This window comes from Pan paniscus, chromosome 8, assembly GCF_029289425.2.
Source record: "Pan paniscus chromosome 8, NHGRI_mPanPan1-v2.0_pri, whole genome shotgun sequence".
Taxonomy (NCBI): Eukaryota; Metazoa; Chordata; class Mammalia; order Primates; family Hominidae; genus Pan; species Pan paniscus.
Window position 1 is genome coordinate 37,341,015 of NC_073257.2, and position 26,201 is coordinate 37,367,215.

At 37.8% G+C, this 26,201-nt stretch overlaps 1 protein-coding gene and 1 pseudogene across 6 annotated transcripts in view; both read right to left on the reverse strand.

Annotated features, from left to right (window-relative positions):
- Nucleotides 1–26,201, reverse strand: part of ARHGAP21 (Rho GTPase activating protein 21) — a 135,242-nt gene that overhangs the window by 55,330 nt on the left and 53,711 nt on the right. For all 6 annotated transcript variants that reach the window (XM_034930126.4, XM_034930125.3, XM_063607295.1 and 3 more), the window contains one exon: nt 25,033–25,057. In XM_034930126.4, coding sequence (XP_034786017.1) covers nt 25,033–25,057 — 25 coding nt within the window. The remainder of the gene's footprint in view (nt 1–25,032; nt 25,058–26,201) is intronic.
- Nucleotides 7,745–22,139, reverse strand: LOC112440998 (coenzyme Q-binding protein COQ10 homolog B, mitochondrial-like; annotated as a pseudogene).

Genomic DNA, 26,201 nt, shown 5'->3' on the forward strand with positions numbered 1-26,201 from the left:
TTCATTATAATGCAACAGTTAAGACCTTGGGCCCTATAACCATATTACATGGTTTAAAATCCCACCTCTGTCATTCATTTTCCAGGTGCAGTCATCAGATTTTGCAATATTTGATACATATTTAAACTAAAAAATAGTAGTAGTCTATCTGCAATTCAAGTTTAATTGAGCATTCTGTATTTCATATGACAACCCTATATCCAAGTGATTTTAGATGAATGATTTGTATGTGCCCCCAGTTTACTGATCTGAAAAATGGGGATGATAATAATTATTCCTACCTCGCAAGGTTGTTGTGAGGATTTAAAAAAGATAATCCAGTAAAGCATTTATATAATATCTAGTACATGCAGGTATTTGTTAAGTATTACTTATTATTATGATAGACCTGATTATAAACTTTTCAGGTTTACAAACAGATCAGAGATGATCTTGGGTACACAGAGCCTGTCGCATCGCAAGTGAGCAATAAATACTGGTTGAAAGGACACTCATCAAACTCAACTGTCATATTACAGGGAAGTCAAGGAATACTGCCGGGGGAGGGGATAGGACGAGAAACATGAAAGAAAAGAAAGTAAAAAGGTAAAAAGAGATTATACTAAAAAAATTTCCAATAACTCTGACACAAACTATACACCTGTCTTCAAAGAGATTGCGTCTAAAACCAAAGTGCTACATCTATAGGCCTGGGGGCTTTGTCAGTCAAAAAGGACGAGTTAAATCTCTAGTGACCTCCTTCTTTGGAGAAAGCCTAAGACAAAATCATTTGCAACATCTAAATTATTTGAAATTTTTAAATATTATTTGAAATTTTTAAATATTAAGTATACAAAAAAAAAACCAGACTAAAGCTAATAGATTACTTTTAAGAAGCAACAAAATTTGAACTATGACAGTTACAAAAAGGTCTCTGTAATGAAGATCACAGAGAAACAGATCATGATAGTAAGAAAATCCTACAGTTCTGAGGACAGGAGAAACATATTTCTTAACAGACTGGAAAAATATATAGTTTATACAAGGAAAAACTATCCCACATTTTAATCAAGAGCAAAGCAATAGAAAACAATGGCTCTTGTCTATGGCCATACCACCTTAAATGTGCCCAATCTTGTCTGATGTCAGAAGTTTAGCAGGACTGGGGCTGGTTAATACTTGGATGGGAGACTGCCTGGGAATATCAGGTGCTATAGGCTTAAAAAAAATATATATATATAAAAGAAAGAAACAAAATAATGGTTATAACTGAGATTGAGCTTTTGTTTCTTCTCTCTCAGAGTTCCCAAACTTGCTATTGGAGAATTTTTTTAATTAAACCAAATCTCTGCTTTTATGAGACTTATTTCAAAAAATGGTATTTTTTCCATTGGTTTCCTTGTTGCCAAAGAAAAATCTCTATCTTTATACAACAAAAGGCTGTTGAAATGAGACTGTGCTCCAATCTGAAAGTCAGATAAGCCTCACAAGAAGTATACCCTCCAGAAAGGTGGAAAGCTAAAGAGGTTTATCACATAATGGAATATGAAGGCACCAAGCATCAGTTATTTAAGGGAAATAAATAGCATATTGAAATTAATATCTATTTTTCAGATAAAAAATAACTGAAACCCCAACACAGACTGAAATACATAGCAAAGTTATGTCTGAGTGATGAAAACGGATCTTTATTTCTCTTTGATGGAAAATAGACTGCCACAGAAAAAAAACAGCATGTAGAAGAATTTATTGAGCAATAGGAATGTGGATCTATTAAGGAAAAAAAACAAAAATAAGGAGTACTATACACCAAATTCAGGCTAGTAATTACCTCTGGAGGAAGGGAATAGGAAAAGAGTGGCATAAAAGGGCCTTATTATATTTGCAGTCATTTATGTCTTCAGGAGAGAGAAAGAGAGAAGGAAAAAGAAAGGTTATGAGGGGGTGGAGGTGAAGCCGAAATGTTAAGATGACAAAGATGGGTGGCAAGCATTTACAAGTAACATTTTTGTTTGCCTAAAATATTTCATAACTAGTATTTCTTATTGTTGACAACAGGCTTCTAACTTTTATTTTGGGGATATGGTTTACTGGTATCTTAAGAGTCTAACAGAGACACAATGTCCAACATTAAAAATCCATATGTATCATATGATAAATATATCCTATATAAGTCATTAAGCAGAATCCAATTTAAGAAGACTGCTATGGCAGATTATTAGTCCTTTGTTTGTTTGTTTGTTTTTTGGTAAGGAGAGAAGCACTAAGAAAGATGTGCCAACTTATTAAATTTAGGTGTTCCCCAAATTCTCACTCAAAATGCTCTCACTTGCAGGTGATAGCTAGCACTTTAAAATTATATCTCCAAGTCTCCAATCTGCAGATCCAGCAATTACCATGAGCTCCCAAACCCAAATTCCAATAATCTCTGGATACTGTCAGTAGAATGTCACCTGTCAGGTCTCAATCACATTATATCTATTATTAGTAAAAACATACTATCTTTCTACTCAACCGGATCTTCAAGTAGTAACAAATAGAACAAAATGAAATAAGAAAGTTTGTTTAATATAAAAAAGCAAACCATGTTCTAACTGAATCATGCTAACCTTTCTTTCAACCCACACCTTTCTAGTTTTTAAAAGGTTTTACTGGCCGGGCACGGTGGCTCACGCCTGTAATCCCAGCACTTTGGGAGGCAGAGGCGGGTGGATCACGAGGTCAGGAGTTCAAGACCAGCCTGGCTAAGATGGTGAAACCCTGTCTCTACTAAAAACACACAAAAAATTAGCCGGGCACTGTGGCACATGCCTGTAATCCCAGCTACTTGGGAGGCTGAGGCAGATAACTGCTTAAACACGGGAGGCGGAAGTTGCAGTGAGCCTAGACTGCGCCACTGCACTCCAGCCTGGGTGACAGAGCAAGACTCCATCTCGGGAAAAAAAAAAAAAAAAAAAAGTTTTACCGTGGAAATGTCCAGCATACACAAAAGTAGAGAGGACAATAAAGCCCATGAATGCAGCTTAAATAATTATAAAAACATTTTCAATCTTGTCTTGCTTCATTGAAACCCACCCACTTTAAAACATTTTAATGCAAACCCCAGATATCATGTCATTCATAGGTAGTTTAAATATATCCATACACACCACTAACAGATAAGAACTGTACATTTTCTTAAAATCAAGAAACAAAATCCTTCAACAGTTCTTCACAGTATGTAGCATTCTGCACTATGTGATTGGTACTGCAAGCTGACAAACAAACCCACTCTATTTTCATCTTCCTAAATACCTACTTAACATTAATAAAAAGCAGTATGTCATGACAGAAATGATAGCCCCAAAGGCTATGAAATAAATTTAGAAAGGTTTCACATGTAAAAATCATAAGAGAGTCCTAAATTAAATGCCTTAACAAGTAGCCCAGTGCAACTGCTCTACCTATGTATTCAAGTTCAGTGAGTTCATATATACACGAGAATATATAGTACATGAAAATCTCCAGCACACAGAACAGTGCCTGGCACATAGTAGATGCTCGATAAATGTTTGCTAATTAAAATTGGAGCCCTGGAAAATGCCAATAGTAAAAATTCCCAGAACCAACTTGGAGAGTTGTTTCAGGGGCAAAGCAATAGTGCTACGACTAATCTATACTATTTCCCTCAAATAGTATAAGGAAAATGCTGCCACTCAACAGCAGTTTAAGCACAGTACCACTAGGTGTCAGACATGAATCAAAATTTTCTGGCATTATGAGCTATCTAGGCAAGAAAGACTGTGGATGGGTGTTATTCATTCAACAAATATTTACCGAGCTCTTACAAATGTGCCAGGCATTGATTATCCTACAATGAACAAAGAATCCTGGCATCTGCCTTCTAAAGTATTTAAAGTTCATGTAGCATTGTACATTTCACACGTAACATTTCACACACAATATTATCATATCTAGATTCATAGCCCTATTATTTCTGTTATGCTAGAATTTAATTTCTCTGCAAACTCAGAAAAATTTGTTATGGTGCTCTAACCAACTATCTTTCTATCTGACTTTATCACCTCTCAATCCTTTAACCAATTAAACTTGCTTGACTTTATCAAAACCTTCCATTCCCTTTAGCCTTCTCCATTCTTCTAAACTATCAGTCTCCCTCCAGAAATTACTTTCATGCTCACTTCGGCAACACATATACTAAAATTGGAACAGAAGTTACTTTCTTTCTTACTAAGATTACCCGTGGATCAGTATTTCAACAAAATTGACCAGTTCCCTCAACCTCCTTTCCCCTTAACCTTTCAAAGCATTCGATTTGCCAATCTCTAACTACGGAGAATTCCAAAATACACCTGCTCTGTTCTTGTTCTTGGCCTGCTACTACAGCTGAATAAAACTGCATAACAAGCATTGATTTACAATTTCCCAGTTCATCTAAGTTCTTGACACTACTCAGAAAAGTCTCTTGCTTGCATTTTAATTCCTGTCCCCTCAAGGTTGCTGTTTCAAACTTCTAGTAACCTTCTTTTTTATTTATTTATTTTTATAGAGACAAGGTCTTGCTACATTGCCCAGGTTGATCTCGAACTGACTTCAAGCGATCCTCCTGCCTCGGCCTCCCACCCAAAGTGCTGGGATGACAGGCATGAGTCACCACACCCGGCCATCATAACCCTCTTTAACTTGCTGTTCCACGCTGATTTCCTCACACTAGTTCAATAACCTTGTCTCCCAGTTCACTCAATTGCTATATCCTCAACTTTTTTTTTCTTTGCCTGTCCTCATTTTCTTCGTCCTATTTCAGGTGGGGATTTAGTCATCAGTCCTCCTCAGGACCTTGCCACCATAATTATCTCTTCTCACATGTAAAACTTCATGTGAGAAAATCCCTAGTCTTCTCTCCAAATCTCATGGATATATAAACGCTTCCCAAACAACAAAAGTTCTCTCCACCTTTCCACATAGCTACCCTCTCTATCCCTTTGTTTTTCAAACTACTTACAAATGTAGTGTATGTATCACTTACCTTCAGTTACCTCTAATTCAGGGTTTCTCAGAAATTAACAAATACCTCCTGGGGGGCAAAACTGCCAACTACCCCACCCTGACCTTGTCACGGTTTGCTGCTCTAATTTTTATGTTCCAACCCACTTCTATCTGTCCTCCTCCTCCCTTCCGTCCACTGCACTGAAACTGTTCTCAGTAACTTTACCAAACTGCCATTTGTCAGGTCTAGTCCAACTGTATCTCTTTAGTCCAAATCCTAATGAATTCTCTATGACAAAGGACAAATTTTCCACTCCCCTTGCCCCACTTAAAATTATCACCTCCTAATAAGCAAATTACCAACTCCTCCTGGTTGTCCTCAGACCTTTCCACTACTTACTCTCAAATTTCCAGATTCTTCTTTCTCGGACCATCTCTTAGAGTCCTGTCTTTATTCTACATGTCTTTATCCTCTGTGTATGGTTTCACTTATGCTTAAGACTTAATTATAACATATAAAATGACTGTCAAATCTATTTTCAACCCCTAACCTCTTTCTTGAGAACTCTAGAAACAAATTTTCAGCTAGATACTGAACTCTCTACAGGCATCAGAAATGCAACTTATCCCAAACTAAACTCATTTCTCCAGAGGAAGGAGAGATATATTTCACTTCAATATCCTTCACTCCTTCATTTAATGACACCTCCATCTATCCAGTCACTCAAGTCAGAAAAGCATAATGCTCCAAAAGGCATCTTTAACTGGAAACACACACTCCATCCTAAAATCTTTCCACCAAATCTGGGCAAATGTAACTTCTAAATGTCTCTAAAATCTGTTCTGGAATGCCATTTTTCCTTCCTCCTGATAAACTCCTATTCATCTGTTAACAACCCAATGGACACCCCATCTGAGATCCCCTCACCTGGTGGTTAAAACTGACTTCAAAAAGTTCCGGCCAGTTGTGGTGGCTCATATCTGTAATCCCAGCATTTTGGGAGGCTGAGATGGGTTGATCACCTGCAGTCAGGAGATCGAGACCAGCCTGGCCAACATGGTGAAACCCCATCTCTACTAAAAAAAATACAAAAATTAGCAGGGTGTGGTGATGAGTGCCTGTAGTCCCAGCTACTAGGGAGGCTAAGGCAGGATAATCGCTTGAACCCAGAAAGCATAGGATCCAGTGAGCCAAGATTGTGCTGCTATACTCCAGACTGAGCAATAGAGTGAGGCTCTGTCTCAGAAAAAAAAAAAAAAAAAGAGTTTCTAGTTTGGTGGAGGATATAAGTATAAAATAATTACCTAAGTACAAAAATAAAGGTATATGAAGTTGTTGTAGGATCATGGCACAAGGAATCAGAGCCTGTATTCTACATATATTCATTAGATGTATACGTGCCAGGAACTGTTCTGGGCTTTAAGAGATAAAGTAAGAAAATAAAGTTTCTGCTCTACATTCCAACTGAGAGAGAAAAATGCTCAGGAAGAAATAAGTAATATGAGAAATGGTGACAACTGCAATGGAGAACAATAAGCAGAGTGAGAAGGAAAGGAAGAAGGAAAGGCAGGGCTGTTTTTCTGAAGTGGTCAGGGAAGGCCTCTCTAACAGGTGACATGTGCACAGCTATCTGAAGGAAGTGAGGTTAGAGGCCACATCACTTCCTTCCCAGTAATTAGTTTAGTGAATGGCTCACAGGACTGACTCAACAGATGTTTGCTAAAGGAACAAATAAACAAAAATTATATTTCTGATTTAATGTGTTTGGCATTTACATGTAAATATTTCTATTCTGTTTTTATAGCAAAGATGAAAAATTATCTGTTAAACATCAAAAACAGGGACTGTAACTATTATAATTAAATCTTTACTACATGGATTTATGAATCACGTACTTTCAATGTAGGCTAACTAGCTGGAGAGCAATCAGGAAGGAAAATGGGACTACTCAACTAGGGGGTGTCTATGATTAAGGTCTTAAGTTATGGAGCAGCTGAAAAAAAAACACAGCTCAACTTCTATGAAATCAACTTGGCCAGGTGTGGTGGCTCATACCTGTAATCCTAGCACTTTGGGAGGCAGAGCCAGGAGCCTAGTTCAAGACCAGCCTAGGCAACATGGCAAAACCTTGTCGCTACAAAAAATACAAAAATCAGTCAAGCACGGTGGTGCAAGCCTGTGGTCCCAGCTATTCCAGAGGCTGAGGTGGAGGCTGCAGTGAGCTGAGATTGTGCCACTGCACTCCAGCCTGGGAGACAGAATGAGACCCTGTATTTAAGGGGGAAAAAAATGGCTCAGCATGGTAGCTTGGACTTGTAATCCTAGCACTTTGGGAGGCCAAGGTGGGATGATCACTTGAGCTCAGGAGTTCAAGATCAGCCTGAGCAACATAGTGAGAACTTGTCTCTAAAAAAATTTTAATAATAAAAAGAAACCATTATACAATGATTTGATCATTATACAATGTATATATGCATTAAAATATCACACTGTTATCTCATAAATATGTATAACTGTCAATTATAAATTTAAAAATTAATTTAGAAAAAAAAGCTCAAAATTACCTAATTACAGAGTTACCTCTAGAGTAACATTTCTATAAAGAAGTTCTTTCCAGAGGAGAAATTAATATTCTGCAGAACATTAATACTCCGCCATGCACTTTTCTTCTTTTTCACCTGTATCGTCCTATCTGTTCAGTGCCTCCAATTAGTTCTCTGCAATCCTAAATTTCATGTTAAGTGTTTTAGAACCCTTGAAGAGATTTTTTAAATTTCATTTATTTTCTTGGCTGCCAAATTAACTTCATGCACTGTTTTTCAAACTCTTAAAATCTACTCCTAGAAATGGAATTTCTGACAATGCTACTTGAATCCAGTTGAATTCCTTGCATTTTAGATCACTATAAACAAGGTTTCCTGGGACTTGAAGTAAAATATTTTTTTTAACCTTTCATCTAACTTGACCACCTTACTTTACCAGTTTATTTTACAAAGAGGAAGTTCAAGTTGTTATGTAAATCCAGGATTACCATGTTTTTGTTATTACTGTTCTAGCTTATACACATAGCAGCTATGGGAAACTGATTTCTAAATCAAAAGAGTGTTAGAGAGGTTGATGGGAAAAGACAAAAGAAAAGTAGGAGGGCAGTCAGAAATCTGCTTTTCTTCTTCAACAGCAGAGGTTAGATACTAACATAGTAAATTTTGCAGCTTTGAGAGCAGTCATTTTAGAAGCTTGTGCCAATTCAAGATGGTGGTCATCATTAGAAATACCCCAGTGCACCTCCCTTTATTCAACACATTTACTCAGCAAACATCTGAGCTCCTACTATATGTACCAGGTACTTACTAGGCACTGAAAACTCAGCAATAAAAGACAATTTCTATCCTTAATGATCTGTGCTCTGAAAGTAATACATAAAAAAATTATTTTCCATAAAAATACTGAAAAGTCAAAGTATGTAAGAAAAGTTTACTTTGTATATTCTTTTTTCTTTTTTCCCCAGACAGTCTCACTCTGTTCCCCAGGCTGGAGTGCAGTGACATGATCTTGGCTCACTGCAACCTCTGCCTCTTGGGTTCAAGTGATTCTCCTGCCTCAGCCTTCCAAGTAGATGGGATTTACAGGCATGTGCCACCACACCCGGCTAATTTTTCTATTTTTAGTAGAGACGAGGGTTTCACTGTGTTGGCCAGACTGGTCTCAACTCCTGACCTCAGGTGATCCACCCACCCCGGCCTCCCATAGTGCTGGGATTACAGGCGTGAGCCACCGTGCCTAGCCTGCATATTCTAATGCTCAGTCTTTGCCTCTCATTTCTCTATTTGCCTTCATTAGGTTCATGCTGCTGCCACCACCTCCCTCGAACAGGTACGTCAGGAGGAAGAAATTCCCTACTTGTTTACCACATAGCATGAACAATCACTCAGATTGTCTCTAAAATATGAGTAGAATTTTCCAGTAGAGAATTAGGGAAAAGGTCTATAGCTTTCGAAAATTGTGAAACACCAATCTACTTCATCTTATACAAAATATCCCTTCAAACATCTGAAAGCAGCTATCACTTTTTCCCTAAGCAATTCTCTTTCAAGCAAAGTTCCAAGTTTTCTCCATCTTCTTTTTAAAAATACATGTCATAGGTCAGCCGGGTGCAGTGCTCACGCCTGTAATCCCAGCACTTTGGGAGGCCGAGGTGGGTGGATCACCTTGAGATCAGGAGTTCAAGACAGCGTGGCCAACACGGTGAAACCCTATCTCTACTAAAAATACAAAAATTAGCCAGGCGTGGTGGTAGGTGCCTGTAATCCCAGCTACTCGGGAGGCTGAGGCAGGAGAATTGCTTGAACCCAGAGGCAGAGGCTGCAGTGAGCCGAGATGGCGCCATCGCACTCCAGCCTGAGCAATAAGAGCAAAACTCTGTCTCAAAAAAAAAAAAACATCATAGGTCAAAATGTATATATATTCTTACCATCACAGCCCCTTTATATCTGAGGCTCCCAAGTGTTTTAATCATGTCCTAGTTAGTCAGAAGACAACCCTGGAGACCTCCTTTCCCATATTTTCCCACCTGTCCACTAGAGAAAAACAAAATAAATATTTTGAAATTAACTTGTTACTAGCAACATATAGAATCACTTTTATTACCTTTGTGTGTGTTTATGTATGCATATGTGTACGTGTGTATATATGTATATAAGTGAGTTTATACAGTTTACATGAGGAAATATTACCCATAATAGCAAACTACAGATAACTTGGTAATTTTATTATAACTACATCTTAATAGGACAAATACATGGGTAGCAAATTATCTAATGACTTATCCATGTACTAGCTAATTGGGCTAATATAGAGAGACGGGTAATTTATATCTGAACCATAGTGTATATACATGTAAAACCTGGCTGCTAGAAAATTACATCCTAAAATACTATTGATACCAGTGAAACAATATATGCCCAGGCCACTGAACATGAGCATCCATTTTAAGGACTTTTCTACCCAGCAAATAGAAGAAAAAGCCCAAGTCCAGTTAGGAATCTATCAGGAGACTCTCCCACACTTAAGAGGAAGGGTAACTACAAATAATGCCCCCACCAACCCAGAGGCTACTTTGGAGCTGAACAAAGTAGGAAAAAGAAAAAAAGGAAGGGGAAAGATAACTCTAAGAAGTGGCCATGGGCTAAACTGCACATGGACATGGATTTTCAGGCTAACTCAGTTAACAGCCTGTCCCTGGACAAAAGCAAACACCAATCAACTTGGAGAAGAGATTTTTCATCTTAGATCTCAAAGAATCCCCAAGTAATAATTTTTGAAGGTCAAAAAACACAAAGCAGTTAAAAAAAAAAAAACCATGGAAAACAACAATATTCTAAGCTAAAGCTACCAGAGAAAACAAACAAGAGAAACAGATTCAAAGACTTCTGATAAAGGAATCACCAGGCACAGATTATAAAAAAATTCCACTTACCATGTCTGAAGAAATAAAAAGATAAAACTAAAAGTAGTCCAGGTGAAGAAACTATAAGAAGTGATCAAGCATATTTGCTGCAGTACCCTAAAAAACTTCTCATAATCAAACTTTAAAACTTAACTGAAAAGAAATTTACTGAACATATATTGGAAGAAATTAACTAGAATGCAGACCAGAAAGACAAAAAAGAAGAAGAAAAAGAAAAACTAGAGAATTTAGTAGCCATGGGAGATGGAGTAAGAATGAAATAATATCTTCAATATTACTGAATAATTGTGTACCCAGCAAAAATACCTTCCAAAAATAAGGGCAGAACACAGATATTTCACAGAAAAAAGGAGAGAGAATTACATCACATATAAGTAACATGTTGGAGCCAGGCGCAGTGGCTCATGCCTATAATCCCAACTACTCAGGAGGCTGAGGCTCTGAGTAGTGCCTGAGGGGGACTGCCTGAGGCCAGGAGTTCAAGATCAGCATGGGTAACACAGTGAGATCCCATCTCTTTAAAAAAAAAAAAAAAAAAAAAAGCAACATGTAGATAGGAAGGAGATAATGGAGTTAAAATGTTCTAAGGTCCTTATATTTTGTAAGAGTAGAACAGAATTTTAAGTAGCATCAGACTTTGATGTGCTTGCATATTGTTTCTAGGATAACCACTGAAAGAAGGGTAATAATGTTCTTTAACCTTTCAAGTAGAAAGTATAAAAGAGAAATTATTTTTTAATCTCAGAAAAGAGAAAAATATAAGAATGAACCAAGAGAAAGTTCAAAATAAAAGATTAAACAATAAATACATAATTAATTACGTTAAATACATATGTGAAAATTTCTAAATCTACCTACAGTGAACTAGCTGGTTACAGAATCAACTCTTCCACCCATGAATAACAGCCAGAAAAGCTAGACGATGTATAACCACATTTGTGTGAAGGCACCAGAAAGCTACCAAGGCAGAGATGGCTTAATGGAACAAGCTTCCAAATAGATGGAAATCCAGAGAGGTGAGTCCAGTGCTTTGCACAACTGTTCACCTTGAGGCGTTTCCTGTTTCCAAAGTAATGGCTGAGAGACTGACCAGCTGCACAGAGCTTCCATCAATCTCAAAAGGCTGAGGAGACAAAAAAAAAAAAGGAACTTCAGGGCCAGCCAAGGAAAAGAGCTCTAGAAAACACCATGTTTTCACTTGGGGTCCCCAAAAGAATACAACCTGTGAGCAGGGATGAAAAGAAAAAGGCCAACCATGTCAAGCATGGAGGTGGGCTGTTCCTCTGCACACCTCCTTCTGAAGAACTTGCCGCGGGGAAGACTGACTGACAGCCCCAGCTGCCGCCCTTTGGATCCATCACCATGTTCACACAGAGGCCACATTTCCCCATTCCTGCCCAAAGCAGGATTCTTCTAAAAGACAAGTGTTTGCCTGGGGACTCTTCACTGGCCTAGCAGAAGCGTTCTTAGATCTGTGCTGCAGGCTGGGGCCCTTCCTACCAATTCTTTCCTTTCCTCTCTTCTTTCACAGGGGTCAGGCCTGTCTCATGGTCTCAGGTTTTCCCCTGTCCTCTCTTGCTTTCTTCTTTATCCTTTACAAGCATTGCCCCCAATAAGCCTTCTGCATATCTCATCCTGGTTTAGTTTCTGCTTCCATCTTGATGTCTGCTACTCAACACCAATTATCAGATCAAGGCCTGACTTTAGGTGAAGGCAATCCTTGAGCAGAGATGCAAAAATTCTAAATAAAACAGAAAACCAAATCTGGTGATATATAAAAAGCATCACACATTGTGGACAAGTTTGGTTTAGTCCAGTAATGCAGGGCTGGTTTCATATTTGAAAACTTTATCAACATGATCTACTACATTAAGTGATTAAGGAAGAAAAATCCAAGGATTATCCCAAAAGATGCAGACTATTTTAACACTCATTCATGAGATACACCAGATTCATAGATCAAAAGATTCCATATTTCAAATATTCCAGTATTATAAACATTATAAAACCAATCAAAATTCCAACAGAATTTTTTCATGTGGGTATAGAAACTGAAAATTTGATTCTAAGAAGACTTATTCTACCCAATAGCAGCACTTATTATAAAGCCACATTAATTAAAATAGTGTTGTTTTGGTGCAAAGAAAGTGATCAATGGAATAGAACAAAGGTTGGCAAACTTTTTCTGTAAAGAGCCAGACAGTAAATATTTTAGGCTTTCTGGGACACATGCAATCTCCGTCGCATATTCTTCTTTTTTTAACAACCCTATAAAAATACAGATCTATTCTTAGCTTGGAGGCTGTACAAAAATGAGCCATGGGTCAATCCCTGGAACAGAAGCAAGTCTAGAAACAAATCTACACACATACAATTTATGATCAAGGTGGTATTACAGAGCTCTAGAGAAAGTATGGACTTTCCACAAAATAGTGTGGGGCCAAATAAATATCTACATAGGAAAAAAGTTCATCTTGACCTCATATCATATGCAAAAATAATCAATTTCAGGTGGACTTTAGGCTTAATTGTGAATAACGCATCTTGAAGATGACACAGGAGGATATCTGCATGACCATGGAGTAGAAAAAAAATTCTTACCTAGAACTCATAAACTATTAACCACAAAAGGAAAGACTGATCATTCAGAGGACATTAAAATTAGAAACTTCCCTTTATAGAAATTACTAATAAGAAACTGAAAGGCAAGTCACAGGTTGAATTACCTGCTAATCGTATATCACTAACAAAGTCCTCATCCACAATATTTAAAGAATGCCTACAAGTTAATAATAAAAAAAGAACTGACAGGTAAAATCCAAATAAAAGGTAATCAACCTCATTAGTCTTCAGGAAATCCAAATTAAAGCCATAGTCCACACCACTATACATCCACTAGAATGATTAAAATTACAAAGACTGACAACAGCAAGTGTCAGTGAGGATACAGAGCAAGCGGAACTCTCATACACTGTTGCTGAGTGTGTAAATGGGTACGGTCCCTTCAGAAAACTGTTTAGCAGCATCTACTAAATGTAATCATATGCATACCCATGACCCAGCAATGCCTAGATATACATACCCTCTAGAAATGAGTACAAATGTGTACAAAAGTACACATACGAGAACACTCATAGCTGCATTGTTTGAAGTAGCTAAACACTGAAAAAAATTCAATGTCAATTAACAGTAGATTGGATAGGTTGTACATATTCTTTTTAAAAACATCAGCTTTATTGAGGTATAACATACATAAGATAAAAAATACCCATTTTAAGTGCAGGGTTCAATAAGTTTAGACAACTGCATACACCCATGTAACCACTACCATAACCATGATATGGAACATTTCTATTATGCTAACAAGTTCCCTGGTACCCTTTCCCAGTCAATTCAGGCAACCACAGACCTGTTTAGAAGAGGATTTTGTTTTGTTTTGTTTAAGAGACAAGGTCTTGGCCGGGCGCAGTGGCTCACGCCTGTAATCCCAGCACTTTGGGAGGCCAAGGCGGGTGGATCATGAGGTCAGGAAATCGAGACCATCCTGGCTAACACGGTGAAACCCCGTCTCTACTAAAAATACAAAAAAATTAGCCAGGCGTGGTGGCGGGCGCCTATAGTCCCAGCTACTTGGGAGGCTGAGGCAGGAGAATGGTGTGAACCCGGGAAGCGGAGCTTGCAGTGAGCTGAGATCGCGCCACTGTACTCCAGCCTGGGCGACAGAGAGAGACTCCGTCTCAAAAAAAAAAAAATTAAAAAAAAAAGAGACAAGGTCTCACTATTTGCTATGCTGCCCAAGATGGCCTTGAATTCCTGGGTTCAAGCAATCTTTCTGTCCTCAGCCTTCCCAGTAACCAGGTCTACAGGTGCAAACCTCCATGCCAACTCACAGACCTGTTTAGATTAGTCTTTCCTAGGATTTCATATAAATGGAATCAGATAGTACTCTTTTGTGCTGGGTTTCTTCCACTCATCAAAATGTTTTTAACAACAAGAGCATGAGCAAAATAATAAAAAGTAGATAAATTATATTTTATCAAAATGAAAAACTTTTGTGCAGCAAAGGACATTACTAAGAAAGTGAAAAAAAAGAAGGTGAAAAGACGACCTACATAATGGAGGAAAATATATGCAAATCATATATCTGATAAGGACTTGGTAACGAGAATATATAAATACAACCAAAGACAAAAACCACATGATTATCTCAATAGATGAAGAAAAGGCCTTCGACAAGATACAACAGCCCTTCATGCTAAAAACTCTCAATAAATTAGGTATTGATGGGACGTATCTCAAAATAATAAGAGCTATTTATGACAAACCCACAGCGAATATCATACTGAATGGGCAAAAACTGAAAGCATTCCCTTTGAAAACTGGCACACAACAAGGATGCCCTCTCTCACCACTCCTATTCAACATAGTGTTGGACGTTCTGGCCAGGGCAATCAGGCAAGAGAGAGAAATAAAGCACATTCAATTAGGAAAAGAGGAAGTCAAATTGTCCCTGTTTGCAGATGACATGATTGTATATTTAGAAAACCCTATCATCTCAGCCCAAAATATCCTTAGGCTGATAAGCAACTTCAGCAAAGTCTTAGGATACAAAATCAATGTGCAAAAATCACAAGCATTCCTATACACCAATAACAGACAGCCAAATCATGAGTGAACTCCCATTCACAATTGCTTCAAAGAGAATAAAATACCTAGGAATCCAACTTACAAGGGATGTGAAGGACCTCTTCAAGGAGAACTACAAACCACTGCTCAACGAAATAAAAGAGGATACAAACAAATGGAAGAATATTCCATGCTCTTGGATAGGAAGAATCAATATTGTGAAAATGGCCATAGGCCATACTGCCCAAGGTAATTTATAGATTCAATGCCATCCCCATCAAACTAACAATGACTTTCTTCACAGAACTTGAAAAAACTACTTTAAAATTCATATGGAACCAAAAAAGAGCCTGCATTGCCAAGACAATCCTAAGCCAAAAGAACAAGGCTGGAGGCATCACACTACCTGACTTCAAACTATACTACAAGGCTACAGTAAACAAAACAGCATGGTACTGGTACCAAAACAGAGATACAGACCAGTGGAACAGAATAGAGCCCTCAGAAATAATATCACACATCTACTACCATCTGATCTTTGACAAACCTGACAAAAACAAGAAATGGGGAAAGGATTCCCTACTTAATAAATGGTGCTAGGAAAACTGGCTAGCCATATGTAGAAAGCTGAAAATGGATCCCTTCCTTACACCTTATACAAAAATTAATTCAAGATGGATTAAAGACTTAAATGTTAGACCTAAAACCATAAAAACCCTAGAAGAAAACCTAGGCAATACCATTCAGGACATAGGCATGGGCAAGGACTTCATGTCTAAAACACCAAAAGCAATGGCAACAAAAGGCAAAATTGACAAATGGGATCTAATTAAACTAAAGAGCTTCTGCACATCAAAAGAAACTACCATCAGAGTGAACAGACAACCTACAGAATGGGAGGAAATTTTTACAATCTACCCATCTGACAAAGGGCTAACATCCAGAATCTACAAAGAACTTAAACAAATTTACAAGAAAAAATCAAACAACCCCATCAAAAAGTGGGCAAAAGATATGAACAGACACTTCTCAAAAGAAGACATTTATGCAGCCAACAGACACATGAAAAAATGCTCATCATCACTGACCATCAAGAGAAATGCAAATCAAAACCACAATGAGATACCATCTCACACCAGTTAGAATGGCGATCTTTAAAAAGTCAGGAAACAACAGGTACTGGAGAGGATGTAGAGAAATAGGAAAGCTTTTATACTGTTGGTGGGATTGTAAACTAGTTCAACCATTGTGGAAGACAGTGTGGCGATTCCTTAAGGATCTAGAACTAGAAATACCATTTGATCCAGCCATCCCGTTACTGGGCATATACTCAAAGGATTATAAATCATGCTGCTATAAAGACACATGCACACACACATATGTTTATTGCGGCACTATTCACAATAGCAAAGACTTGGAACCAACCCAACTGTCCATCAATGGAAGACTGGATTAAGAAAATGTGGCACATATACACCATGGAATACTATGCAGCCATAAAAAAGGATGAGTTCATGTCCTTTGTAGGGACGTCGATGAAGCTAGAAACCATCATCTGAGCAAACTATCGCAAGGACAGAAAACCAAACACTGCATGTTCTCACTCATAGGTGGGAATTGAACAATGACAACACCTGTACACAGGGTGGGAAACTTCACACACTGGGGCCTGTCGTGGGGTGGGGGGAGAGAGGAGGCATAGCATTAGGAGGTATACCTAATGTAAATGATGAGGTAATGGGTGCAGCACACCAACATGGCACATGTATACATATGTAAAAAACCTGCACGTTGTGCACATGTACCCTAGAACTTAAAGTATTAAAAAAAAATACTTATAGCTCAACAACAAAAAACAACCCAATTTAAAAACAGGCAATGGATTTGAACAGACATTTCTCCACACAACATACACAAATGGCGACAAGCACACAAAAAGATGCCCAAAGTCATTAGGCATTAAGGAAATACAAGTGAAAACCACAGTGAGATACCACTTCACACCCACTGGGTTGGCTATAATACAAAAATGGAAAACAACACATGTTGGAGAGGATGTACAGAAATTAGAACCCTCATTCATTGCTGGTGGAGACACAGAAATGGTGTAGCCACTGTGGAAAACGGTTTGGCAGTTCCTCAAAATATGAAACATAGGATTACCATGTGACCCAGCAACTCTACTCCTAGGTATAACCTCCAAAAATTGAAAACAAGAATACAGACAAACACTTGTGCATGCATGTTCACAGCAGCACTATTGTCCAAAGAAGATATACAAATGGATCTTTTATTGTTATCTACCTTTCAAGGGAACAGAATCCTTTCTTTTTTTCGAGATGGAATTTCACTCTTGTTGCCCAAGATGGAGTGTGATGGCGGATCTCGGCTCACTGCAATCTCCGCCTCCCGGGTTCAAGCGATTCTCCTGCCTCAGCCTTGCGAGTAGCTGGGATTACAGGCATGTGCCACCACACCCGGCTAATTTTGGATTTTTAGTAGAGATGGGGTTTCTCCATGTTGGTCAGGCTGGTCTCGAACTCCCAACCTCAGGTGATCTGCCCACCTCGGCCTCCCAAAGTGCTGGAATTACAGGCGTAAGCCACTGCGCCCGGCCCAGAATCCTCTTTCTTACGTATTTTCAAGAATGAATTATGTGAGAGTAAAGAACTTTCTTTTTTTATTTTGTAGATAGAGATCTTGCTATGTTACCCAGGCTGTTCTCAACCTCCCGGCCTCAAGCTGTTCTCCTGCCTTGGCCTCCCAAAGTGCTGGGATTACAGGCATGGGCCACTATACCCATCCAAGAGTAAAGAACTTTATTGAGAGGCTGTGGTAGAAACTTAGAGACTGCCTGAGTTGTAGTCCAGTTCTGCCACCTGCTAGTAACTTAAACACTCTGCAATATGTTTCATCATCTGAAATATGGCGATGATAATAATACCCACCTTAGAAGCTGTTGAGAGGGTTAAATGAGTTAATCCATGCAAAGTCTTAGAATGCAGCCAGTACACTGTTAAATTAGCTGCCACCACCACCACTACCATCATCATTATCATCTTCATCATCATCATCATTATTCTTCCTACTTCCTAAAATATCCTCAAGAATATTTAAGACACCTGTGATTGTACTAATAACCAGCATTAAAAGTTCATAAAAAACATACCTAATTAGTATGTTTCCCTAACTATCAGAGAAACTCAAATAGTTTAAATGGTCAGTATAGTTAAAAATGACTCTGGGAGGCAGTGGGGCACAACTGTAGTCCCAGCTACTTAGGAAGCTGAGGCAGGAGGATCACTTGAGCTCATGAATTTGAGGCTGCAGTGAGCTATCATCATGCCACTACACTCCCGCCTGGGCACAGAGCAACACCCTCTCTCTCTTAAAAAAAAAAAAAAAAAAAAAAAAAAAAAGATGCTGAAGGGTTCAATGAATGTTCCCTCCCAAAGACTTCAGAAAAGAGATCCATGTAACGCTGCTACATTTTGAAAGCAATTCTAAACATGCTTCTGATACCCCACCCAAAGCCTTCGATCATGGACCATGCTTGAAAAGTCTCCCATCAGTACAGGATACCTTTACCAAATGAGGTTTCACCAAGGTTACTGCTGAATATCACTCCAACAGTGGTGGAAACTCAATTTCTAATTATGTTTTGTAATATTCAGATCTCTCTGATATTGTATCTGACTTTTTGCACCAAAGAATGAAATGCTTATAATCCTCCATTCCCAATACAACATCATACATTTCCTGCATTAAATAGCCTAAAATCCTCCTCTCTGAATATTTCCTTTTATTAATGGTGCAGCGATTGTGAAGAAAGTTATTGCACATATCTCCTTAATCAAAATTGACATACGTAGCGGAAGAGCTCTGCTCATCAGTATACCACAGGAAGCTAAATATCGGATGTTCGGCTCAGGCCCCTATGCTGAGCCAGGGCTCCAACCACTGTCATCAACTGTGGATGGCATCCCGAGCCCACCCTTCTCTCAAGGCCATCTGACCAGTCCGAGCAGCCGAAAGACTCACTGAAGCTGGCTGCCACCATCCCACTATTCTTATTTTGATTATTTATATTCATAAATTCTTTAAAATATTATTTATAATTATATTACATTAGAACATGTTATACTATATTGTTATATATTTATATTATAAATTATTATTTATATTCTCCAGAGATTTAAGGGAATACAGGATGTCAGCAAGGTATTAATTATCCACAAGCAACTATTACCACCAAAAATATTATTTTACTTAACCTTTTTCTTATAAAAATCTGCATCATAGTACAGAAAACTAACCAACAAGAAGAAAAAATACTTATAAAATATAAAAGAGTGCATACATAAAGGATATGAGAAACAAAGCAAAATGCAAACACTGGGTAAGTAAAATAATCAGAAAATTAAATGGCTCGGTATTTCTTGGTTGATAAGAAAGAAAAAAGAAAATTAAGTGGCAAAAGAGATTTCACTAAACTGCCAAAAGGAAAGAAGACCAAAACAAAATCATTCAACTGTTTAACAGAATTTTGGCATTTTAACAGCATCTCTTAGGAGTTTGAATAAAATCCTGGCAATTATTTTCTCTCCAGTGATTCTAGGCTTTGACTCTGATCATTACACTGGAGGCTCCGATTCCATTAAACTAACACAAAATTCTACATAAAAAGGATTTCATGATCTCAATATGCTTGAAAATAAGTTATCAAAGGAAATGAGACAGTAAGATAAAAATCATAACATTCTGTTGAATTAAAATACTAAATTATACATAGTTTGTTTCAGAATAGGTTGCATTCTAAAAACTGACTTGTAAATAATTGTCTAGAAGTTAGAAAAAATTTTTTTCACATACAATATGGTGTAATTGTTGATCAGGTTATTTGCAATGGTATCATGACTATTATACTTAGGGCTAAACAGGCCTTTGTGAAATAGCCTGTGACCCCAACTATCAATTGGGATGCCAACAGCAAACTCACACTTGGAAAGCAAAGGTGCGATCAAGGTAGGTGGAGCACTAGGACTCCATAACCTCATTAAGCTTTGCAGGTCCACTGCTAGCCAAGTACTGAAACTGAGTAACAAGTGATGGTTGCTCCTGCAAAGTGTTCACAGCCTCTAAACCTGGGATCTCCTTGACCTTTCTCCATGCAGGATTCACAGAATTAATTTCATAACATACTAAACATACCCTATATTTATCTTCAAATTCTTAACACTACATAAGTCATACCCTTTTTTAAGACATTATTTTTAAAATAAAATTAAAGAAATGAGGAAGGGACTTAAAAAGATGTTAAAAGAAGTAAGAGGGCAGAATTATAAGATGGACCTAAGAGTTAGACACAACTGATTTGGAAATCCAGTTACTACCACTTACTAGCAGTGTGACTGTGGGCAAGCTATTTCTCAGCCTCAGTTCCCTCATCTACAAAATAGGAATATTATCTCATACCTTACAGGGTTAGAGTGAGGATTAAAGACGATAAAAATATGTATTATGATGCCTGAAATAGATTAAGTTCTCAGTCATGTGCTAATTTCCACCACTCTCCCAACCCACTCCCCAAAATCAAGCAATTCTTCCAAATATATTACAATTATATTATAAATCACTTTCTCCAAATACTCTCATACCTTTCCATATTCTTCTTTGCTTAGGAAGAAAACTACAGATCTTCTGGACTTAATAAATATCCAGCCTTGTTGAACTTTGATTCAGAAGAGGTAAGGTACTTGAATTTCTATTTCTCTCATTTTAAAGCCTTAGTTTTCCAATTTTTAAAATTATCTTATTAGTCTTTTAACTAACTTATTGATTTACCTTTTTGTTAAACTCACTTATAATTATTTTCTCCCTCAATCTGTTAGACCCCTGATGGTAAACTTTTACTACATTTCAATTACAGTTGTCCCTTGAACAATGGGTTTGAACTCTGCAGATCTGCGGATTTTTTTTTTCAGTAAAAATATGGTATTCATAGTAACACAAGGATGCAAAAGCTGTGTTTCCAATACATGGGTTCCACTGGGTCTATTACAGGACATGAGTGTGTGCAGATTAGCATATATGTGGGCGGTCCTGGAAGCAATCCCCTGGGTATATCAAGGGATGACTGTATTTACATTCTTTATGGACTTTTTCTTTTAGCCATCTTATCTTCTAGTTATTATATTGACTCTATATTTTCTTACCATGTAACTTTTCTTACTTAGGATTATCCCTTAATCAACATCGCACAATGCCAGTAAAGCAACCAGATAATTTAACCTCAAACTATAGCAGTAACTCAATTCAGATCTCAAGTTCAGTTGTAAGGGATAATAATCATAAAAGATCACCGGATATGCAGCCTTGAATATCCATTCTTCTAAACGGTTTGAATGTTGTCACTGGATCAAGCCAGACTCATGGCCTATACACTTGGACCACAATGCTTTGGTGCCCATCACTTTAAACCAGGGTTTCTTGTCCTTGCGCTATTAATATTCGGGACCAGGTAATGGTAATAACTATTATTATTATTATTTTGAGACAGAGTCTTGCTCTGTCATCCATGTTGGAGTGCAGTGGTGCGATCTTGGCTCACTGCAACCTCCGCCTCCCAGGTTCAAGCGATTCTCCTGCTTCAGCCTCCTGAGTAGCTGGGATTAGAAGCGTGCACCCCCACCCCTGGCTAATTTTTTTATTTTTAGTGGAGAAGAGGTTTCACCATGTTGGCCAGGCTGGTCTCAAACTCCTGACCTCAAGTGATCTGCCTGCCTCAGCCTTCCAAAGTGCTGGGGTTACAGGCGTGAGCCACTGTGCCCAACCCAGATAATTCTTTGTTGTCGGGGGGCTGCCCTGTGCACTGTTTCAACAGCACCTCCAGCCTCTATCCACCAGATGCCAATATATACTCCCCCTCTCCCAATTGTGATAAAGATGTGTATAAAGAGGGTACATTACCATATACCTCCAGGGAGCAATATCATCCCCAGCTGAGAAGCGCTTTAAGCTGAATGAGACCTTGGGGTTTGCAGTCAGCTTACATTGAGGAACCACTTTAAAAACAGCCATAGGAAGAAGTGGTGTTGAAAATATCATCTACTATATCACTCTTTGTTTTTCAAGGGAGAAACCCGTCTCAGACCTCAGTGCAAAATGTTGTTTTCTTAGAATAATGTGTATCCTTAACTGATCATATTCTCATCTTTTCTATGGCCACTGGCAAGCTCAAAAGCAAACTTACAGCCCACCGTCAATAACAGTATAGGACCGGCCAGGTGCAGTGGCTCATGCCTGTAATCCCAGCATTTTGGGAGGCCGAGGCGGGCGGATCATGAGGTCAAGAGACAGAGACCATCCTGGCCAACATGGTGAAACCCCGTTTCTACTAAAAATACAAACATTAGCTGGGCGTGGTGGCGTGCGCTTTTAGTCCCAGCTACTCAGGGTGGGTGAGGCAGGAGAATCGCTTGAACCCAGGAGGAGGAGGTAGCATTGAGCCGAGATCATGCCACTGCACTTCAGCCTGTCAACAGAGTGAGATTCCGTCTCAAAAAATAATAATAATAATAATAACAGTATAGATCCTAAACCATGAATTTATGTGTACTAAATCTTCTGAATGTCAATTTAATTAATTTTTTACCATAATTGACCTTATATTTTATCTTGCTATAAATAAGGTGTTTCTTCATGTGGCCATAAACCCTTTTTTGAGTGAAATTAAGCATAAGTTAATAATTAAAATAGGCAAACTGTTATTTTCTCCAGCAGATTATACCCTTTAGGCTCACTCTATTATTCCTCTTCAAATCTCCTTCTGCTGAATCTATAATAGATCTTCTAGTTTTCCCTTATAAATATTCAAGTTTATTCTCCCTAGCCAAAGCACAAAACTAAATCCATTCTCTTCAGCGAACTACGTCCGACACATAATGATCTGCATGAAGTTTTGTAACAATGTCTTTCTATATTTATTAGAAATATATTCCCCCCCAATAAGAGGCATGAATTCTAGATGCTGTGTGTCCAGTAGGTTGTCCAGGTATCAGCACATCAGCCTTTAGGATGATGGGAAGATGGAGTACCTACATCCTCCTTTCTCTTGCTGATGCCAGCTTTGTGAGTTTTCCCTTTCCCCACTAAGGCTTATTTCTAACCCATGCCAAGTAGCATTTGGAATTCATCCTAACCCTGGTGCATGACAGATGGTAATGCAGGAGTGGCTCATCTTGTACCAGTGACAACTATGAAGAGTCCTGCCTGGCCTTACACCCTCAGATTACTTTTGATAGTGCAAAAAAAAAAAAGGCCATTTCCTTCTCATTTTAACTCATAACCTTTTCAAGACCTCAAATGGTTATTACAAAGCTCCATCAACAGGTTGAGTGGTTAAACAATTTGTGGTATATTCATACAAACAAAAAAACAGTAGTACTATCAGTACCCATACATATAATACAGTGAAGGTCAAAAATATTATGCCTGACAAAGGAGTACGTGCTGTATTATTTCATTTATAAAAAAAATCTAGAAGAGGCAAAAATTAACCTATACAGTGATAAAAATCAGATCAGTGATTGTCTAAAGACAGCAGAATAAAAAGGAGCACAAGGGAACTTTATGGAATGATGGAAAGGTTGTTTTGATATCACATCTTAATTGGGATAGTGATTTCACAGGTTATACAGTCATCAAAACTTACCAAACTATACACTTACAATGGATGCAAATGTGGTATTCTTGCTAAACATGTATGACCTTGAACTAGGGAGAAAACATCAGATAAACTGAAAATGAAGGACATTCTAAAAAATAACTCATCAGTACTAGTAATAAAATACAAGGAAAGACTAAAGGGACACAACAAGTGAATATAACATGGGATTCCGGAAGAGAACAAGGATACTAGCGGAAAAACTGGTGACATCCAAATAAAGTCTGTAGTTTACATAGTAGTATTGTACCAATGCTAATTGCTTCGTATTGTTGATTGTACCATGGTATTGTAAGTTTGTTTTGTTTTGTTTTGTTTTTTGAGACGGAGTCTCGCCTTGTCCCCCAGGCTGGAGTGCAGTGGAGCGATCTCGGCTCACTGCGAGCTCTGCCTCCCGGGTTCACGCCATTCTCCTGCCTCAGCCTCCTGAGTAGCTGGGATTACAGGCGCCCGCCACCACACCCAGCTAATATTTTGTATTTTTAGTAGAGACAGGATTTTCGCTGTGTTAGCCAGGATGGTCTCGATCTCCTGACCTTGTGATCCACCCGCCTCAGCCTCCCAAAGTGCTGGGATTACAGGCGTGAGCCACTGCGCCTGCCCCCGCCATGGTATTGTAAGTTTTTAACACTAGGGAAAGTAAAATAAAGGATTCATGAAAATTCTCTGTACTATTTTTGCAACTTTGTTGTCTAAAATTATCTAGAAATAAAAGTTTTTAATGGGTGCATTTTGTTGAGTGTGAATTTTAACTCATTCAAGTTGATTTAAAATCAGTTATTAAGAAATAATTTTATCTGCAGCCTGATTGTCCTTTTACGTTCATTAATGTTTAAATCAACAGTAACATTAACTACAAGAATAACCCAAACCCTCTTCTTTTCAATATTTGACTCAATAAACCCAATTGATAAAACACACAGCATTTCTTACCTAAAATAATCACCTCATCTAGAAAGATTACTAATTGAAATAAAAATCTTAAGTGCTCTCCTTGGAATTATAATGATATATTCCTCCACAAGAACACATACAATTAACAACAAAACCATTACATGTTCAAATTAAGATGAGACAATGGAATTCATAAAACTTTGAAGTCCACAGTAAAAAACATTTAATTCTATGACTCTCACACCTGAGAACTATTATATATTTGAACACCAAAAATTATATCATCTCATTTAGTATCACTTAAAGAACAGAAAGAAAAACATTCAGAGACAAATTAAAATGTTTATAGCATACCTCCTCTGTTTCCATTTTCTTCATCCTACAAATGAAAATATATATATACATATATGAGTACATATTTATAAACTCTTGTTAATCACAGCAAGGCTCAATTTAATTCAAACTGACCTCCCCAGATTGTGCCAATTACAATCTCACTAACAATATTCTTAAATCACATTCTCTTCTTTTCTATAGCCACTGGCAAGCTCAAAAGCAAACGTATAGCCCATCTTCAATAACAGTATAGGAAGTACCTTTTACTGGAAAGATAGAGTTTTCACAAATAGAGATAAGCAGGCTGTGGGTGAAGCCAATTTAGGGGTAAGACATCAGGAGTTCAGTTTTTGGCATTTGAGTGCGAGATTTCTAATGGAGATATCCAAGTGAAGTTGTCAAGTAGGCAGTTGGACAGATGGAAAGGTCAGGTCATCACTTACTGTACTATACTTAAATGTGCCTTTAAGGGATATTACAGGACCCAGAGCTGTCTATATAAATGGATTGGTCCCAAATTGCTACATATTTAAGTTCTTGTATTCAATTTTGAAGTTTATCTACTTGGTCTCTTTCATTGTTACCAAGCTGTCTTGCTGCCATGTTATCTACCTCTAGCTGGAAAATTAGAAAAGAAACCTTTAAAAACTAGTCTAAAAATACATTTTCAAATATTTGCTGAGCCTCTACCATACTGGAGCTACCATGTACCTTAGAAAGAAAAACAGACATTTGGTGAAGGGCTGATAATTTATTACATAATTTTTTGACCTTTATTTTGGCTGCCCAATGTTTTTTTTTTCTTCTTCTGATTATAAGATCTGGTCTGAGACTGAGGTTGCCAGTTAAGTGACAAAATAAGGACACTGTTATATTAATTACACATTTTCTAAAAGCTATACAATATTAAAATTTTTAATTCATTTGAAGTGAATTTATAAAATTTCATAATTAAAATGGAAAAGATTCCAATATATATTTTCCATGTAAAATTTACAAGACAGAGCCCTATTTACAAGAACATCTGTATTAAATAATAGCATTAATAGCTAAAATTTATTGAGCAATTACAGTGTCAATTTCTATGTTAAGTGTGTTACAAGTATTGTAACATTTAATCATCACACAGCCTGTGAAGAAGGTACTACTATTGTGTTAGTTGACTTATCCAAGGTCACAGATCTAAC